Source organism: Chlorocebus sabaeus, chromosome X (assembly GCF_047675955.1).
Source record: "Chlorocebus sabaeus isolate Y175 chromosome X, mChlSab1.0.hap1, whole genome shotgun sequence".
Lineage (NCBI taxonomy): Eukaryota > Metazoa > Chordata > Mammalia > Primates > Cercopithecidae > Chlorocebus > Chlorocebus sabaeus.
In genome coordinates, this window is record NC_132933.1 from 32,788,058 (window position 1) to 32,807,910 (window position 19,853).

A 19,853-nucleotide genomic window follows, 5' to 3' on the forward strand; every position below is an offset into this window, starting at 1 on the left:
TCTTATGAGATAAGTCCTTTTAAAACAGTATCTATTTTTTTTCTTTATTTGGAGGTTTGAAGTGAATTTGGCTGGATTCATTAAACACCTTCCAGTGTCTGTCATTTACCACATCAGCACTCAGTGATGACTGCATCCATTTCAACTCTGCACATTCTTTTCTAAGTAGCATTGACTACATTAAATCATTGAAATTCTACGTCTCTTCTTGGGAGGTTTTCACAACTGCTTAGGTCTGAACTAGGTAACATTTTTATGACACTATCTCTACTGGCATGAGCCATTACTAGGTGGAAATAAGTGGACTCTGTGAACATCTTGCAGTTCCCATACTCCAGGGTGCCTCCACATTGGACTACTATAGTGTTGCTAATCCTAAAATTAAAAGCGCAAGACTTGTGTGGACCAAAAGGGTAGTCCTGGACACTAAGGCCTCAAAGAAAAGGTAGAGTTCGGCCGTGGACAGTGGCTCAGGCCTGTAACCCCAGCACTTTGGGAGGCCAAGGCAGGTGGATCACAGGGTCATGAGATCGAGACCATCCTGGCCAATGTGGTGAAACGCTGTCTCTACTAAAACTAGAAAAACTAGTGGGGCGTGGTAGCCTGTGCCTGTAGTCCCAGCTACTGAGGAGGCTGAGGCAGGAGAATCACTGGAACCCAGGAGGCGGGGATTGCAGTGAGCCGAGATCGTGGCACTGCACTCCAGCCTGGGTGACCGAGCAAGACTCCGGTCCCAAAAAAAAAAAAAAAAACCCTGGATTCTGAGTTGTCCTAGAGCTAAAGCGCCTTGCTCATTCACTGGACACAGAACATGTCAATCTGAAGTTTTCAGCAAATGGGCTTAGAGCCCGCTGAGAGCCCCCTCATTGACGCTTCCGGTCCCGCCCCCTGTCGCCTGCCAACCGGAATCTTTCCCGGCTTGTCTAAGTCCTCTCAGGCCAGCCTTGGTGGGAGGCTCGTGGGATTCGCTCCTTGCCCTTCCTACCGTAGGGTGTCCTCTGAGACGGACTCTTATTCCCTCAATAAGGAGACAGACTCTTACTCCCTCAGCGGCCAAACCCTCACCTCCCCTCAGCCGTAGCCACCTCAGTGGCCACTGTCTTCACCGCGGTCACCTCAGCCTGCTCACCACCCCAGTTGAGGTACTGACTGGTGTCATGTCTGCCACAGGGGACCGACACCCGGCCGAAGGGGACCAGGAGGCCCCGGTAAGCCAGGAGGGAGCGCAGGCCGAGGCGGCCGGAGCTGGTAACCCGGAGGGCGGCGACTCCGGCCTCCACAGTAGCGACATGGTGCCTGCCGCTGAGGTGGTCGGAGTCGCAGGGCCCATGGAAGGCCTCAGGGAGGAGGAGGGTGAGCAGGCGGCAGGCCTGGCCACAGTCCCCGGGGGCGGGAGCGCCGAGGAGGACCCGAACATCGGGCCGGCGGCGGAGGAAGAGGAGGAGGAGGAGGAGGAGGAGGAGGAAGAAGAGAGGAACGTGGCAGGCAACCTCGACCTGGCGGAGGTCACCCGTCGCTACCCTGCGGCGGGCATTCGCTTTGTGTTCCTGGATCTGGTCCACTCCCTTCTCCGCCGCCTCTATCGCAACGACCACATCCTGATAGCGACCCGTCACCACAGCCGCCTGATGGTGGGGCCCCGCGCTGCTGCACCCAACCGCAGGGTCGAGCCCTCCCTGCTGCTGGTGCTCCAGAGGCTGGCCGCGGGGGCCGCAGCCCTGGAAGGCCAGGGCCTGGGCCTGATCCAGGAGGCCGCGTCGGTCCCAGAGCCTGCAGTGCCAGGCGACCTGGCCGAGATGGCCAGGGAGCCCACAGAGGAGGCCGCAGAGGAGCCGGTGGAGGAGGCCACAGAGGAGGAGGCTGCAGAGGAGGCCACAGAGGAGGAGGCCACAGAGGAGAAGCCCGCAGAGGAGGCCACAGAGGAACCGGCCACAGAGAAACCGGCCGCAGAGGAGGCCACGGCCCCTGAGGGTGAGGAACGGGCTAGCGGCAGCAGTGGGGAGGCGGGGACCCGTGTGTCCAAGGGCTCTGGGCAGGGCCGTGGTGCGGACACAGCTGGTGAAGCGGGTGGTGAAGGGGTAGTCGGGGCCTCGGGTGATGAAGCAGCAGTCGGGGCCCTCCTGAAACTTAAGGCCGAATGTTTCCCAATGAGTCGAAACCCAGTTCTCTAACGACCTCTATGGTTTTGAGAAAACTTGCCGCCCTCTACCAACCTGTATTTGATAGGAGATCTGAGATCATCGATGCCATTTGTGAGCCCGCAGATGAATGGCCGGGTAGATAGGGGTTCAGGAGGGAGCTCCGCAGGAAACAGAGGGGATACCGGCACGAAGAGAACAGGCAAATGGCAGGCATCCTTTTAGATTCATGGCTTTTCAAAGTACAAAGATTTGTAGAAAGATGATCCCTCAAATGATGAAGTGATACAGGAGCCCTTGGTAAAACTGACACATTCAGGGGGGTGAGGAACCAATGAGCTTCACCATAAAATTTGTCTTTTGAGGCAAACAAATATTTTCCCAACAAAGTTCTGACCAAAATACCGTAGAATGAGACCAGACCCGATGGTTCAGATCTCTTCTCCAAAAACGAGAAATAATCAGCAGCTTTGGGTGGGAGATTTACCAGAAGAAAGGGAGATAGTGTCCCTGTGGAAATGATCAAGCGGGAGCAACGCCAGGGCCATGGAACTGTTGTGAAAACCAGTAGGAAGGTGCCCAGCTGTTCCTTCCTTAGTTAACTCTATCCTGCTTCTCCTGAGGGGGGTGGGGTACGGGATGCCGCTGCTTGTTGTAAATTGGGCTGTATTTTCTGTGAATGTCTGGTCCCAAGTGTGTATTTTTCTTAACTTAAGAAGTCACTAAATCTCAGCCTGAAAAGTGGGATGAAGAGGCCCAAGATGCTGCAGGCGAGGAAGAGAAAGGACAAGGAAAAGAGAAGGATGCGGAAAACAAGGCGAAGAACTCCAAGGGGACCTAGATGCAGCAGAGGGGAAGCCGAGAAAATCCAGGTATCTGTGTATAGCTTTGAGAATCACTCGACTGTTCCTGGCATTTACCTGTTGCTGACAGTTTTACTTAACAACAAAAAAGATTCCCAGCAAATTAATTAAGAAAATGTTTAAAAGTAGTTTAAAAATTCAATTTAGCTTACGTAAAATATTACTAGAATATTCATGTATCTAGTAATATGAACTGCAGTGTGTTCTGAAATATACTTCATGGCTACTCATTTGTTCATGTTTGAGGTGTTTTGTCTTCTAGCTGCAAGACTACTGACAAGTGGTAAATGTATCAGACCTACTACCAAGACCAATATTTGTGTAGAAAACAGTTGCCAGGAACAGCCACTAACTTGGCTGGGCCACACGCATTAGTTGGGCTGTCATTACTTGACCACAGAAATGCAGGCTCCCATAGTAACTAGGAGACAACTCAATGCCTTTTACAAAGTGACTACTTACAACTAGCAAAAAGCTAAGAATTTCAAGTAGGAACACATTTAATGACTAATACCTAAATATTTACTTAGCTATATATTTTTGTATTTTATGTCACAGTCAGATGAAAAGAATGTGTGTTTATCACTGAATTGGTAAATAAGTCTTAAGGTATATCTGTCTTTGAGTATATTTAAATGGTTAACATTTTTCTTTCTTATTTATTTATTTATTTGCATTTTCACAGCCGTGTATTTCATAATAGCTTCTTTCCTGCATGGTAGATATGGAAACCAAGGGTCTGGGAGGGTAAGGGAGGTTCACTTATGGAACCAGCACAGGCTGTTGAAGCTTGAGAGATTTATTTAAGTCTCTGAATGGCCCCTCATGTAGAAAGAAAAGCAACAAGCTTTTGTAGTGCTAGGCACACAAGGTTGGTGTGACCCTTTGACTGAAACCTTCAGTTCCGCAAGCACCCTGATATCCAAGCTTGTGAGTTACAAAAGGAAAAGGTGGTTTTCTCTACTTGTTTAACACATAGCACACAAATCTTGCAGATATACACAGAGCTGGCCATTTTCTTCTATTTAGAAAGTCACTGGTGCTGGTTAATGTTGTGCTATTGTTTATTTTCTCTCATTTCATCCTGCAGTTGGGAAGAATCGAAAGAAGTCTCTGTTGTTCATTGTTTTGTTTTTTTTTTTCAGATGCCTGTGGGAATTTTAACACACGTCATTGCAAAGTTGGTTACATCAAAAGTGATATCCAGTGACATCTAACTTTCATGCATGTATTTGACAGTGTTTGTTCAAGTTAAAAATAAAAGTTTGTTTTAAATGAATAAACTGAAACATGGGAAGATTTCTCAATAAATAATGCTAACTCAAATCTCTCCTTTACCTCTTTGTTTTGGCCCACCATACCTTCATTGAAAGGTATTACTTTCCACCATTTGGTAAGATTGTTTGAAATTCTTTTACTGCAGCCAAAAATCAAGTAAAATGTCAAGTTTAAAACAATTTTTGGAAAGAGAGAGATGGGGCTCATCTTTAGATCTGTGTGTTGTGGCCACTGAGCACTTGTAATATGGCTAGCCTGATTTAATACATGCTGTAAGTGTGAAAAAATTATTGCATATCTTACTATTATTATTATTATTATTATTATTATTATTATTATTGAGACTGAGTCTCGCTCTGTCACACAGGCTGGAGTGCTGTGGCACCATCTCGGCTCACTGCAACCTCCACCTCCCGGGTTCCAGCAATTCTGCTGCCTCAGCCTCCTGAGTAGCTGGGACGACAGGCGTGCACCACCACACCCAGCTAATTTTTTGTGTTTTTAGTAGAGACAGGGTTTTACCATGTTGGTCAGGCTGGTCTCAAACTACTGACCTCAGGTGATCTGCCTGCCTCGGGCTCCCAAAGTGCTGGAATACAGGCATGAGCCACCGCGCCCAGGCCCTTTTAGTGTTCTTTCTGCTTAGCTCTTATGAGATAAGTCCTTTTAAAACAGTATCTATTTTTTTTCTTTATTTGGAGGTTTGAAGTGAATTTGGCTGGATTCATTAAACACCTTCCAGTGTCTGTCATTTACCACATCAGCACTCAGTGATGACTGCATCCATTTCAACTCTGCACATTCTTTTCTAAGTAGCATTGACTACATTAAATCATTGAAATTCTACGTCTCTTCTTGGGAGGTTTTCACAACTGCTTAGGTCTGAACTAGGTAACATTTTTATGACACTATCTCTACTGGCATGAGCCATTACTAGGTGGAAATAAGTGGACTCTGTGAACATCTTGCAGTTCCCATACTCCAGGGTGCCTCCACATTGGACTACTATAGTGTTGCTAATCCTAAAATTAAAAGCGCAAGACTTGTGTGGACCAAAAGGGTAGTCCTGGACACTAAGGCCTCAAAGAAAAGGTAGAGTTCGGCCGTGGACAGTGGCTCAGGCCTGTAACCCCAGCACTTTGGGAGGCCAAGGCAGGTGGATCACAGGGTCATGAGATCGAGACCATCCTGGCCAATGTGGTGAAACGCTGTCTCTACTAAAACTAGAAAAACTAGTGGGGCGTGGTAGCCTGTGCCTGTAGTCCCAGCTACTGAGGAGGCTGAGGCAGGAGAATCACTGGAACCCAGGAGGCGGGGATTGCAGTGAGCCGAGATCGTGGCACTGCACTCCAGCCTGGGTGACCGAGTAAGACTCCGGTCCCAAAAAAAAAAAAAAAAACCCTGGATTCTGAGTTGTCCTAGAGCTAAAGCGCCTTGCTCATTCACTGGACACAGAACATGTCAATCTGAAGTTTTCAGCAAATGGGCTTAGAGCCCGCTGAGAGCCCCCTCATTGACGCTTCCGGTCCCGCCCCCTGTCGCCTGCCAACCGGAATCTTTCCCGGCTTGTCTAAGTCCTCTCAGGCCAGCCTTGGTGGGAGGCTCGTGGGATTCGCTCCTTGCCCTTCCTACCGTAGGGTGTCCTCTGAGATGGACTCTTATTCCCTCAATAAGGAGACAGACTCTTACTCCCTCAGCGGCCAAACCCTCACCTCCCCTCAGCCGTAGCCACCTCAGTGGCCACTGTCTTCACCGCGGTCACCTCAGCCTGCTCACCACCCCAGTTGAGGTACTGACTGGTGTCATGTCTGCCACAGGGGACCGACACCCGGCCGAAGGGGACCAGGAGGCCCCGGTAAGCCAGGAGGGAGCGCAGGCCGAGGCGGCCGGAGCTGGTAACCCGGAGGGCGGCGACTCCGGCCTCCACAGTAGCGACATGGTGCCTGCGGCTGAGGTGGTCGGAGTCGCAGGGCCCATGGAAGGCCTCAGGGAGGAGGAGGGTGAGCAGGCAGCAGGCCTGGCCACAGTCCCCGGGGGCGGGAGCGCCGAGGAGGACCCGAACATCGGGCCGGCGGCGGAGGAAGAGGAGGAGGAGGAGGAGGAGGAGGAGGAGGAAGAAGAGAGGAACGTGGCGGGCAACCTCGACCTGGCGGAGGTCACCCGTCGCTACCCTGCGGCGGGCATTCGCTTTGTGTTCCTGGATCTGGTCCACTCCCTTCTCCGCCGCCTCTATCGCAACGACCACATCCTGATAGCGACCCGTCACCACAGCCGCCTGATGGTGGGGCCCCGCACTGCTGCACCCAACCGCAGGGTCGAGCCCTCCCTGCTGCTGGTGCTCCAGAGGCTGGCCGCGGGGGCCGCAGCCCTGGAAGGCCAGGGCCTGGGCCTGATCCAGGAGGCCGCGTCGGTCCCAGAGCCTGCAGTGCCAGGCGACCTGGCCGAGATGGCCAGGGAGCCCACAGAGGAGGCCGCAGAGGAGCCGGTGGAGGAGGCCACAGAGGAGGAGGCTGCAGAGGAGGCCACAGAGGAGGAGGCCACAGAGGAGAAGCCCGCAGAGGAGGCCACAGAGGAACCGGCCACAGAGAAACCGGCCGCAGAGGAGGCCACGGCCCCTGAGGGTGAGGAACGGGCTAGCGGCAGCAGTGGGGAGGCGGGGACCCGTGTGTCCAAGGGCTCTGGGCAGGGCCGTGGTGCGGACACAGCTGGTGAAGCGGGTGGTGAAGGGGTAGTCGGGGCCTCGGGTGATGAAGCAGCAGTCGGGGCCCTCCTGAAACTTAAGGCCGAATGTTTCCCAATGAGTCGAAACCCAGTTCTCTAACGACCTCTATGGTTTTGAGAAAACTTGCCGCCCTCTACCAACCTGTATTTGATAGGAGATCTGAGATCATCGATGCCATTTGTGAGCCCGCAGATGAATGGCCGGGTAGATAGGGGTTCAGGAGGGAGCTCCGCAGGAAACAGAGGGGATACCGGCACGAAGAGAACAGGCAAATGGCAGGCATCCTTTTAGATTCATGGCTTTTCAAAGTACAAAGATTTGTAGAAAGATGATCCCTCAAATGATGAAGTGATACAGGAGCCCTTGGTAAAACTGACACATTCAGGGGGATGAGGAACCAATGAGCTTCACCATAAAATTTGTCTTTTGAGGCAAACAAATATTTTCCCAACAAAGTTCTGACCAAAATACCGTAGAATGAGACCAGACCCGATGGTTCAGATCTCTTCTCCAAAAACGAGAAATAATCAGCAGCTTTGGGTGGGAGATTTACCAGAAGAAAGGGAGATAGTGTCCCTGTGGAAATGATCAAGCGGGAGCAACGCCAGGGCCATGGAACTGTTGTGAAAACCAGTAGGAAGGTGCCCAGCTGTTCCTTCCTTAGTTAACTCTATCCTGCTTCTCCTGAGGGGGGTGGGGTACGGGATGCCGCTGCTTGTTGTAAATTGGGCTGTATTTTCTGTGAATGTCTGGTCCCAAGTGTGTATTTTTCTTAACTTAAGAAGTCACTAAATCTCAGCCTGAAAAGTGGGATGAAGAGGCCCAAGATGCTGCAGGCGAGGAAGAGAAAGGACAAGGAAAAGAGAAGGATGCGGAAAACAAGGCGAAGAACTCCAAGGGGACCTAGATGCAGCAGAGGGGAAGCCGAGAAAATCCAGGTATCTGTGTATAGCTTTGAGAATCACTCGACTGTTCCTGGCATTTACCTGTTGCTGACAGTTTTACTTAACAACAAAAAAGATTCCCAGCAAATTAATTAAGAAAATGTTTAAAAGTAGTTTAAAAATTCAATTTAGCTTACGTAAAATATTACTAGAATATTCATGTATCTAGTAATATGAACTGCAGTGTGTTCTGAAATATACTTCATGGCTACTCATTTGTTCATGTTTGAGGTGTTTTGTCTTCTAGCTGCAAGACTACTGACAAGTGGTAAATGTATCAGACCTACTACCAAGACCAATATTTGTGTAGAAAACAGTTGCCAGGAACAGCCACTAACTTGGCTGGGCCACACGCATTAGTTGGGCTGTCATTACTTGACCACAGAAATGCAGGCTCCCATAGTAACTAGGAGACAACTCAATGCCTTTTACAAAGTGACTACTTACAACTAGCAAAAAGCTAAGAATTTCAAGTAGGAACACATTTAATGACTAATACCTAAATATTTACTTAGCTATATATTTTTGTATTTTATGTCACAGTCAGATGAAAAGAATGTGTGTTTATCACTGAATTGGTAAATAAGTCTTAAGGTATATCTGTCTTTGAGTATATTTAAATGGTTAACATTTTTCTTTCTTATTTATTTATTTATTTGCATTTTCACAGCCGTGTATTTCATAATAGCTTCTTTCCTGCATGGTAGATATGGAAACCAAGGGTCTGGGAGGGTAAGGGAGGTTCACTTATGGAACCAGCACAGGCTGTTGAAGCTTGAGAGATTTATTTAAGTCTCTGAATGGCCCCTCATGTAGAAAGAAAAGCAACAAGCTTTTGTAGTGCTAGGCACACAAGGTTGGTGTGACCCTTTGACTGAAACCTTCAGTTCCGCAAGCACCCTGATATCCAAGCTTGTGAGTTACAAAAGGAAAAGGTGGTTTTCTCTACTTGTTTAACACATAGCACACAAATCTTGCAGATATACACAGAGCTGGCCATTTTCTTCTATTTAGAAAGTCACTGGTGCTGGTTAATGTTGTGCTATTGTTTATTTTCTCTCATTTCATCCTGCAGTTGGGAAGAATCGAAAGAAGTCTCTGTTGTTCATTGTTTTGTTTTTTTTTTTCAGATGCCTGTGGGAATTTTAACACACGTCATTGCAAAGTTGGTTACATCAAAAGTGATATCCAGTGACATCTAACTTTCATGCATGTATTTGACAGTGTTTGTTCAAGTTAAAAATAAAAGTTTGTTTTAAATGAATAAACTGAAACATGGGAAGATTTCTCAATAAATAATGCTAACTCAAATCTCTCCTTTACCTCTTTGTTTTGGCCCACCATACCTTCATTGAAAGGTATTACTTTCCACCATTTGGTAAGATTGTTTGAAATTCTTTTACTGCAGCCAAAAATCAAGTAAAATGTCAAGTTTAAAACAATTTTTGGAAAGAGAGAGATGGGGCTCATCTTTAGATCTGTGTGTTGTGGCCACTGAGCACTTGTAATATGGCTAGCCTGATTTAATACATGCTGTAAGTGTGAAAAAATTATTGCATATCTTACTATTATTATTATTATTATTATTATTATTATTATTATTGAGACTGAGTCTCGCTCTGTCACACAGGCTGGAGTGCTGTGGCACCATCTCGGCTCACTGCAACCTCCACCTCCCGGGTTCCAGCAATTCTGCTGCCTCAGCCTCCTGAGTAGCTGGGACGACAGGCGTGCACCACCACACCCAGCTAATTTTTTGTGTTTTTAGTAGAGACAGGGTTTTACCATGTTGGTCAGGCTGGTCTCAAACTACTGACCTCAGGTGATCTGCCTGCCTCGGGCTCCCAAAGTGCTGGAATACAGGCATGAGCCACCGCGCCCAGGCCCTTTTAGTGTTCTTTCTGCTTAGCTCTTATGAGATAAGTCCTTTTAAAACAGTATCTATTTTTTTTCTTTATTTGGAGGTTTGAAGTGAATTTGGCTGGATTCATTAAACACCTTCCAGTGTCTGTCATTTACCACATCAGCACTCAGTGATGACTGCATCCATTTCAACTCTGCACATTCTTTTCTAAGTAGCATTGACTACATTAAATCATTGAAATTCTACGTCTCTTCTTGGGAGGTTTTCACAACTGCTTAGGTCTGAACTAGGTAACATTTTTATGACACTATCTCTACTGGCATGAGCCATTACTAGGTGGAAATAAGTGGACTCTGTGAACATCTTGCAGTTCCCATACTCCAGGGTGCCTCCACATTGGACTACTATAGTGTTGCTAATCCTAAAATTAAAAGCGCAAGACTTGTGTGGACCAAAAGGGTAGTCCTGGACACTAAGGCCTCAAAGAAAAGGTAGAGTTCGGCCGTGGACAGTGGCTCAGGCCTGTAACCCCAGCACTTTGGGAGGCCAAGGCAGGTGGATCACAGGGTCATGAGATCGAGACCATCCTGGCCAATGTGGTGAAACGCTGTCTCTACTAAAACTAGAAAAACTAGTGGGGCGTGGTAGCCTGTGCCTGTAGTCCCAGCTACTGAGGAGGCTGAGGCAGGAGAATCACTGGAACCCAGGAGGCGGGGATTGCAGTGAGCCGAGATCGTGGCACTGCACTCCAGCCTGGGTGACCGAGTAAGACTCCGGTCCCAAAAAAAAAAAAAAAAACCCTGGATTCTGAGTTGTCCTAGAGCTAAAGCGCCTTGCTCATTCACTGGACACAGAACATGTCAATCTGAAGTTTTCAGCAAATGGGCTTAGAGCCCGCTGAGAGCCCCCTCATTGACGCTTCCGGTCCCGCCCCCTGTCGCCTGCCAACCGGAATCTTTCCCGGCTTGTCTAAGTCCTCTCAGGCCAGCCTTGGTGGGAGGCTCGTGGGATTCGCTCCTTGCCCTTCCTACCGTAGGGTGTCCTCTGAGATGGACTCTTATTCCCTCAATAAGGAGACAGACTCTTACTCCCTCAGCGGCCAAACCCTCACCTCCCCTCAGCCGTAGCCACCTCAGTGGCCACTGTCTTCACCGCGGTCACCTCAGCCTGCTCACCACCCCAGTTGAGGTACTGACTGGTGTCATGTCTGCCACAGGGGACCGACACCCGGCCGAAGGGGACCAGGAGGCCCCGGTAAGCCAGGAGGGAGCGCAGGCCGAGGCGGCCGGAGCTGGTAACCCGGAGGGCGGCGACTCCGGCCTCCACAGTAGCGACATGGTGCCTGCGGCTGAGGTGGTCGGAGTCGCAGGGCCCATGGAAGGCCTCAGGGAGGAGGAGGGTGAGCAGGCAGCAGGCCTGGCCACAGTCCCCGGGGGCGGGAGCGCCGAGGAGGACCCGAACATCGGGCCGGCGGCGGAGGAAGAGGAGGAGGAGGAGGAGGAGGAGGAGGAGGAAGAAGAGAGGAACGTGGCGGGCAACCTCGACCTGGCGGAGGTCACCCGTCGCTACCCTGCGGCGGGCATTCGCTTTGTGTTCCTGGATCTGGTCCACTCCCTTCTCCGCCGCCTCTATCGCAACGACCACATCCTGATAGCGACCCGTCACCACAGCCGCCTGATGGTGGGGCCCCGCACTGCTGCACCCAACCGCAGGGTCGAGCCCTCCCTGCTGCTGGTGCTCCAGAGGCTGGCCGCGGGGGCCGCAGCCCTGGAAGGCCAGGGCCTGGGCCTGATCCAGGAGGCCGCGTCGGTCCCAGAGCCTGCAGTGCCAGGCGACCTGGCCGAGATGGCCAGGGAGCCCACAGAGGAGGCCGCAGAGGAGCCGGTGGAGGAGGCCACAGAGGAGGAGGCTGCAGAGGAGGCCACAGAGGAGGAGGCCACAGAGGAGAAGCCCGCAGAGGAGGCCACAGAGGAACCGGCCACAGAGAAACCGGCCGCAGAGGAGGCCACGGCCCCTGAGGGTGAGGAACGGGCTAGCGGCAGCAGTGGGGAGGCGGGGACCCGTGTGTCCAAGGGCTCTGGGCAGGGCCGTGGTGCGGACACAGCTGGTGAAGCGGGTGGTGAAGGGGTAGTCGGGGCCTCGGGTGATGAAGCAGCAGTCGGGGCCCTCCTGAAACTTAAGGCCGAATGTTTCCCAATGAGTCGAAACCCAGTTCTCTAACGACCTCTATGGTTTTGAGAAAACTTGCCGCCCTCTACCAACCTGTATTTGATAGGAGATCTGAGATCATCGATGCCATTTGTGAGCCCGCAGATGAATGGCCGGGTAGATAGGGGTTCAGGAGGGAGCTCCGCAGGAAACAGAGGGGATACCGGCACGAAGAGAACAGGCAAATGGCAGGCATCCTTTTAGATTCATGGCTTTTCAAAGTACAAAGATTTGTAGAAAGATGATCCCTCAAATGATGAAGTGATACAGGAGCCCTTGGTAAAACTGACACATTCAGGGGGATGAGGAACCAATGAGCTTCACCATAAAATTTGTCTTTTGAGGCAAACAAATATTTTCCCAACAAAGTTCTGACCAAAATACCGTAGAATGAGACCAGACCCGATGGTTCAGATCTCTTCTCCAAAAACGAGAAATAATCAGCAGCTTTGGGTGGGAGATTTACCAGAAGAAAGGGAGATAGTGTCCCTGTGGAAATGATCAAGCGGGAGCAACGCCAGGGCCATGGAACTGTTGTGAAAACCAGTAGGAAGGTGCCCAGCTGTTCCTTCCTTAGTTAACTCTATCCTGCTTCTCCTGAGGGGGGTGGGGTACGGGATGCCGCTGCTTGTTGTAAATTGGGCTGTATTTTCTGTGAATGTCTGGTCCCAAGTGTGTATTTTTCTTAACTTAAGAAGTCACTAAATCTCAGCCTGAAAAGTGGGATGAAGAGGCCCAAGATGCTGCAGGCGAGGAAGAGAAAGGACAAGGAAAAGAGAAGGATGCGGAAAACAAGGCGAAGAACTCCAAGGGGACCTAGATGCAGCAGAGGGGAAGCCGAGAAAATCCAGGTATCTGTGTATAGCTTTGAGAATCACTCGACTGTTCCTGGCATTTACCTGTTGCTGACAGTTTTACTTAACAACAAAAAAGATTCCCAGCAAATTAATTAAGAAAATGTTTAAAAGTAGTTTAAAAATTCAATTTAGCTTACGTAAAATATTACTAGAATATTCATGTATCTAGTAATATGAACTGCAGTGTGTTCTGAAATATACTTCATGGCTACTCATTTGTTCATGTTTGAGGTGTTTTGTCTTCTAGCTGCAAGACTACTGACAAGTGGTAAATGTATCAGACCTACTACCAAGACCAATATTTGTGTAGAAAACAGTTGCCAGGAACAGCCACTAACTTGGCTGGGCCACACGCATTAGTTGGGCTGTCATTACTTGACCACAGAAATGCAGGCTCCCATAGTAACTAGGAGACAACTCAATGCCTTTTACAAAGTGACTACTTACAACTAGCAAAAAGCTAAGAATTTCAAGTAGGAACACATTTAATGACTAATACCTAAATATTTACTTAGCTATATATTTTTGTATTTTATGTCACAGTCAGATGAAAAGAATGTGTGTTTATCACTGAATTGGTAAATAAGTCTTAAGGTATATCTGTCTTTGAGTATATTTAAATGGTTAACATTTTTCTTTCTTATTTATTTATTTATTTGCATTTTCACAGCCGTGTATTTCATAATAGCTTCTTTCCTGCATGGTAGATATGGAAACCAAGGGTCTGGGAGGGTAAGGGAGGTTCACTTATGGAACCAGCACAGGCTGTTGAAGCTTGAGAGATTTATTTAAGTCTCTGAATGGCCCCTCATGTAGAAAGAAAAGCAACAAGCTTTTGTAGTGCTAGGCACACAAGGTTGGTGTGACCCTTTGACTGAAACCTTCAGTTCCGCAAGCACCCTGATATCCAAGCTTGTGAGTTACAAAAGGAAAAGGTGGTTTTCTCTACTTGTTTAACACATAGCACACAAATCTTGCAGATATACACAGAGCTGGCCATTTTCTTCTATTTAGAAAGTCACTGGTGCTGGTTAATGTTGTGCTATTGTTTATTTTCTCTCATTTCATCCTGCAGTTGGGAAGAATCGAAAGAAGTCTCTGTTGTTCATTGTTTTTATTTTTTTTTTCAGATGCCTGTGGGAATTTTAACACACGTCATTGCAAAGTTGGTTACATCAAAAGTGATATCCAGTGACATCTAACTTTCATGCATGTATTTGACAGTGTTTGTTCAAGTTAAAAATAAAAGTTTGTTTTAAATGAATAAACTGAAACATGGGAAGATTTCTCAATAAATAATGCTAACTCAAATCTCTCCTTTACCTCTTTGTTTTGGCCCACCATACCTTCATTGAAAGGTATTACTTTCCACCATTTGGTAAGATTGTTTGAAATTCTTTTACTGCAGCCAAAAATCAAGTAAAATGTCAAGTTTAAAACAATTTTTGGAAAGAGAGAGATGGGGCTCATCTTTAGATCTGTGTGTTGTGGCCACTGAGCACTTGTAATATGGCTAGCCTGATTTAATACATGCTGTAAGTGTGAAAAAATTATTGCATATCTTACTATTATTATTATTATTATTATTATTATTATTGAGACTGAGTCTCGCTCTGTCACACAGGCTGGAGTGCTGTGGCACCATCTCGGCTCACTGCAACCTCCACCTCCCAGGTTCCAGCAATTCTGCTGCCTCAGCCTCCTGAGTAGCTGGGACGACAGGCGTGCACCACCACACCCAGCTAATTTTTTGTGTTTTTAGTAGAGACAGGGTTTTACCATGTTGGTCAGGCTGGTCTCAAACTACTGACCTCAGGTGATCTGCCTGCCTCGGGCTCCCAAAGTGCTGGAATACAGGCATGAGCCACCGCGCCCAGGCCCTTTTAGTGTTCTTTCTGCTTAGCTCTTATGAGATAAGTCCTTTTAAAACAGTATCTATTTTTTTTCTTTATTTGGAGGTTTGAAGTGAATTTGGCTGGATTCATTAAACACCTTCCAGTGTCTGTCATTTACCACATCAGCACTCAGTGATGACTGCATCCATTTCAACTCTGCACATTCTTTTCTAAGTAGCATTGACTACATTAAATCATTGAAATTCTACGTCTCTTCTTGGGAGGTTTTCACAACTGCTTAGGTCTGAACTAGGTAACATTTTTATGACACTATCTCTACTGGCATGAGCCATTACTAGGTGGAAATAAGTGGACTCTGTGAACATCTTGCAGTTCCCATACTCCAGGGTGCCTCCACATTGGACTACTATAGTGTTGCTAATCCTAAAATTAAAAGCGCAAGACTTGTGTGGACCAAAAGGGTAGTCCTGGACACTAAGGCCTCAAAGAAAAGGTAGAGTTCGGCCGTGGACAGTGGCTCAGGCCTGTAACCCCAGCACTTTGGGAGGCCAAGGCAGGTGGATCACAGGGTCATGAGATCGAGACCATTCTGGCCAATGTGGTGAAACGCTGTCTCTACTAAAACTAGAAAAACTAGTGGGGCGTGGTAGCCTGTGCCTGTAGTCCCAGCTACTGAGGAGGCTGAGGCAGGAGAATCACTGGAACCCAGGAGGCGGGGATTGCAGTGAGCCGAGATCGTGGCACTGCACTCCAGCCTGGGTGACCGAGCAAGACTCCGGTCCCAAAAAAAAAAAAAAAAAACCCTGGATTCTGAGTTGTCCTAGAGCTAAAGCGCCTTGCTCATTCACTGGACACAGAACATGTCAATCTGAAGTTTTCAGCAAATGGGCTTAGAGCCCGCTGAGAGCCCCCTCATTGACGCTTCCGGTCCCGCCCCCTGTCGCCTGCCAACCGGAATCTTTCCCGGCTTGTCTAAGTCCTCTCAGGCCAGCCTTGGTGGGAGGCTCGTGGGATTCGCTCCTTGCCCTTCCTACCGTAGGGTGTCCTCTGAGACGGACTCTTATTCCCTCAATAAGGAGACAGACTCTTACTCCCTCAGCGGCCAAACCCTCACCTCCCCTCAGCCGTAGCCACCTCAGTGGCCACTGTCTTCACCGCGGTCACCTCAGCCTGCTCACCACCCCAGTTGAGGTACTGACTGGTGTCATGTCTGCCACAGGGGACCGACACCCGGCCGAAGGGGACCAGGAGGCCCCGGTAAGCCAGGAGGGAGCGCAGGCCGAGGCGGCCGGAGCTGGTAACCCGGAGGGCGGCGACTCCGGCCTCCACAGTAGCGACATGGTGCCTGCCGCTGAGGTGGTCGGAGTCGCAGGGCCCATGGAAGGCCTCAGGGAGGAGGAGGGTGAGCAGGCGGCAGGCCTGGCCACAGTCCCCGGGGGCGGGAGCGCCGAGGAGGACCCGAACATCGGGCCGGCGGCGGAGGAAGAGGAGGAGGAGGAGGAGGAGGAGGAGGAGGAAGAAGAAGAGAGGAACGTGGCGGGCAACCTCGACCTGGCGGAGGTCACCCGTCGCTACCCTGCGGCGGGCATTCGCTTTGTGTTCCTGGATCTGGTCCACTCCCTTCTCCGCCGCCTCTATCGCAACGACCACATCCTGATAGCGACCCGTCACCACAGCCGCCTGATGGTGGGGCCCCGCGCTGCTGCACCCAACCGCAGGGTCGAGCCCTCCCTGCTGCTGGTGCTCCAGAGGCTGGCCGCGGGGGCCGCAGCCCTGGAAGGCCAGGGCCTGGGCCTGATCCAGGAGGCCGCGTCGGTCCCAGAGCCTGCAGTGCCAGGCGACCTGGCCGAGATGGCCAGGGAGCCCACAGAGGAGGCCGCAGAGGAGCCGGTGGAGGAGGCCACAGAGGAGGAGGCTGCAGAGGAGGCCACAGAGGAGGAGGCCACAGAGGAGAAGCCCGCAGAGGAGGCCACAGAGGAACCGGCCACAGAGAAACCGGCCGCAGAGGAGGCCACGGCCCCTGAGGGTGAGGAACGGGCTAGCGGCAGCAGTGGGGAGGCGGGGACCCGTGTGTCCAAGGGCTCTGGGCAGGGCCGTGGTGCGGACACAGCTGGTGAAGCGGGTGGTGAAGGAGTAGTCGGGGCCTCGGGTGATGAAGCAGCAGTCGGGGCCCTCCTGAAACTTAAGGCCGAATGTTTCCCAATGAGTCGAAACCCAGTTCTCTAACGACCTCTATGGTTTTGAGAAAACTTGCCGCCCTCTACCAACCTGTATTTGATAGGAGATCTGAGATCATCGATGCCATTTGTGAGCCCGCAGATGAATGGCCGGGTAGATAGGGGTTCAGGAGGGAGCTCCGCAGGAAACAGAGGGGATACCGGCACGAAGAGAACAGGCAAATGGCAGGCATCCTTTTAGATTCATGGCTTTTCAAAGTACAAAGATTTGTAGAAAGATGATCCCTCAAATGATGAAGTGATACAGGAGCCCTTGGTAAAACTGACACATTCAGGGGGGTGAGGAACCAATGAGCTTCACCATAAAATTTGTCTTTTGAGGCAAACAAATATTTTCCCAACAAAGTTCTGACCAAAATACCGTAGAATGAGACCAGACCCGATGGTTCAGATCTCTTCTCCAAAAACGAGAAATAATCAGCAGCTTTGGGTGGGAGATTTACCAGAAGAAAGGGAGATAGTGTCCCTGTGGAAATGATCAAGCGGGAGCAACGCCAGGGCCATGGAACTGTTGTGAAAACCAGTAGGAAGGTGCCCAGCTGTTCCTTCCTTAGTTAACTCTATCCTGCTTCTCCTGAGGGGGGTGGGGTACGGGATGCCGCTGCTTGTTGTAAATTGGGCTGTATTTTCTGTGAATGTCTGGTCCCAAGTGTGTATTTTTCTTAACTTAAGAAGTCACTAAATCTCAGCCTGAAAAGTGGGATGAAGAGGCCCAAGATGCTGCAGGCGAGGAAGAGAAAGGACAAGGAAAAGAGAAGGATGCGGAAAACAAGGCGAAGAACTCCAAGGGGACCTAGATGCAGCAGAGGGGAAGCCGAGAAAATCCAGGTATCTGTGTATAGCTTTGAGAATCACTCGACTGTTCCTGGCATTTACCTGTTGCTGACAGTTTTACTTAACAACAAAAAAGATTCCCAGCAAATTAATTAAGAAAATGTTTAAAAGTAGTTTAAAAATTCAATTTAGCTTACGTAAAATATTACTAGAATATTCATGTATCTAGTAATATGAACTGCAGTGTGTTCTGAAATATACTTCATGGCTACTCATTTGTTCATGTTTGAGGTGTTTTGTCTTCTAGCTGCAAGACTACTGACAAGTGGTAAATGTATCAGACCTACTACCAAGACCAATATTTGTGTAGAAAACAGTTGCCAGGAACAGCCACTAACTTGGCTGGGCCACACGCATTAGTTGGGCTGTCATTACTTGACCACAGAAATGCAGGCTCCCATAGTAACTAGGAGACAACTCAATGCCTTTTACAAAGTGACTACTTACAACTAGCAAAAAGCTAAGAATTTCAAGTAGGAACACATTTAATGACTAATACCTAAATATTTACTTAGCTATATATTTTTGTATTTTATGTCACAGTCAGATGAAAAGAATGTGTGTTTATCACTGAATTGGTAAATAAGTCTTAAGGTATATCTGTCTTTGAGTATATTTAAATGGTTAACATTTTTCTTTCTTATTTATTTGTTTATTTGCATTTTCACAGCCGTGTATTTCATAATAGCTTCTTTCCTGCATGGTAGATATGGAAACCAAGGGTCTGGGAGGGTAAGGGAGGTTCACTTATGGAACCAGCACAGGCTGTTGAAGCTTGAGAGATTTATTTAAGTCTCTGAATGGCCCCTCATGTAGAAGGAAAAGCAACAAGCTTTTGTAGTGCTAGGCACACAAGGTTGGTGTGACCCTTTGACTGAAACCTTCAGTTCCGCAAGCACCCTGATATCCAAGCTTGTGAGTTACAAAAGGAAAAGGTGGTTTTCTCTACTTGTTTAACACATAGCACACAAATCTTGCAGATATACACAGAGCTGGCCATTTTCTTCTATTTAGAAAGTCACTGGTGCTGGTTAATGTTGTGCTATTGTTTATTTTCTCTCATTTCATCCTGCAGTTGGGAAGAATCGAAAGAAGTCTCTGTTGTTCATTGTTTTTATTTTTTTTTTCAGATGCCTGTGGGAATTTTAACACACGTCATTGCAAAGTTGGTTACATCAAAAGTGATATCCAGTGACATCTAACTTTCATGCATGTATTTGACAGTGTTTGTTCAAGTTAAAAATAAAAGTTTGTTTTAAATGAATAAACTGAAACATGGGAAGATTTCTCAATAAATAATGCTAACTCAAATCTCTCCTTTACCTCTTTGTTTTGGCCCACCATACCTTCATTGAAAGGTATTACTTTCCACCATTTGGTAAGATTGTTTGAAATTCTTTTACTGCAGCCAAAAATCAAGTAAAATGTCAAGTTTAAAACAATTTTTGGAAAGAGAGAGATGGGGCTCATCTTTAGATCTGTGTGTTGTGGCCACTGAGCACTTGTAATATGGCTAGCCTGATTTAATACATGCTGTAAGTGTGAAAAAATTATTGCATATCTTACTATTATTATTATTATTATTATTATTATTATTATTATTGAGACTGAGTCTCGCTCTGTCACACAGGCTGGAGTGCTGTGGCACCATCTCGGCTCACTGCAACCTCCACCTCCCGGGTTCCAGCAATTCTGCTGCCTCAGCCTCCTGAGTAGCTGGGACGACAGGCGTGCACCACCACACCCAGCTAATTTTTTGTGTTTTTAGTAGAGACAGGGTTTTACCATGTTGGTCAGGCTGGTCTCAAACTACTGACCTCAGGTGATCTGCCTGCCTCGGGCTCCCAAAGTGCTGGAATACAGGCATGAGCCACCGCGCCCAGGCCCTTTTAGTGTTCTTTCTGCTTAGCTCTTATGAGATAAGTCCTTTTAAAACAGTATCTATTTTTTTTCTTTATTTGGAGGTTTGAAGTGAATTTGGCTGGATTCATTAAACACCTTCCAGTGTCTGTCATTTACCACATCAGCACTCAGTGATGACTGCATCCATTT

General features: G+C 48.5%; 4 protein-coding genes across 8 annotated transcripts; all 4 read left to right on the forward strand.

Annotated features, from left to right (window-relative positions):
* Positions 1 to 1,065: 1,065 nt before the first annotated feature.
* LOC140710746 (cancer/testis antigen 47A-like) lies at positions 1,066 to 3,276 on the forward strand. The gene is made up of 2 exons (XM_073013157.1): positions 1,066 to 1,995; positions 2,855 to 3,276. Exons 1-2 carry the CDS (start codon positions 1,158 to 1,160, stop codon positions 2,977 to 2,979), a joined length of 963 nt encoding a protein of 320 aa, XP_072869258.1. The 5' UTR covers positions 1,066 to 1,157; the 3' UTR covers positions 2,980 to 3,276.
* A 2,347-nt stretch (positions 3,277 to 5,623) lies between these two features.
* On the forward strand, positions 5,624 to 8,205 carry LOC140710747 (cancer/testis antigen 47A-like). Of its 3 annotated transcripts, none has more exons than XM_073013159.1 (3): positions 5,624 to 6,773; positions 6,813 to 6,900; positions 7,784 to 8,205. In XM_073013159.1, exons 1-3 carry the CDS (start codon positions 6,084 to 6,086, stop codon positions 7,906 to 7,908), a joined length of 903 nt encoding a protein of 300 aa, XP_072869260.1. In that variant the 5' UTR covers positions 5,624 to 6,083; the 3' UTR covers positions 7,909 to 8,205. The 3 variants fall into 3 exon arrangements, with proteins under 3 accessions (XP_072869260.1, XP_072869261.1, XP_072869259.1); XM_073013160.1 differs by having other exon boundaries at positions 5,624 to 6,764; positions 6,810 to 6,900; XM_073013158.1 differs by having other exon boundaries at positions 5,624 to 6,924.
* A 2,347-nt stretch (positions 8,206 to 10,552) lies between these two features.
* Positions 10,553 to 13,134, forward strand: LOC140710748 (cancer/testis antigen 47A-like). 3 transcript variants are annotated; one of them, XM_073013163.1, is made up of 3 exons: positions 10,553 to 11,702; positions 11,742 to 11,829; positions 12,713 to 13,134. In XM_073013163.1, the coding sequence occupies exons 1-3, from the start codon at positions 11,013 to 11,015 to the stop codon at positions 12,835 to 12,837; spliced, it is 903 nt and encodes a 300-aa protein (XP_072869264.1). In that variant the 5' UTR covers positions 10,553 to 11,012; the 3' UTR covers positions 12,838 to 13,134. The 3 variants fall into 3 exon arrangements, with proteins under 3 accessions (XP_072869264.1, XP_072869265.1, XP_072869262.1); XM_073013164.1 differs by having other exon boundaries at positions 10,553 to 11,693; positions 11,739 to 11,829; XM_073013161.1 differs by having other exon boundaries at positions 10,553 to 11,853.
* Positions 13,135 to 15,844: 2,710 nt separating this feature from the next.
* On the forward strand, positions 15,845 to 18,040 carry LOC140710749 (cancer/testis antigen 47A-like). Its single transcript, XM_073013165.1, has 2 exons — positions 15,845 to 16,780; positions 17,640 to 18,040. Exons 1-2 carry the CDS (start codon positions 15,937 to 15,939, stop codon positions 17,762 to 17,764), a joined length of 969 nt encoding a protein of 322 aa, XP_072869266.1. The 5' UTR covers positions 15,845 to 15,936; the 3' UTR covers positions 17,765 to 18,040.
* The last annotated feature ends 1,813 nt before the right edge of the window (positions 18,041 to 19,853 follow it).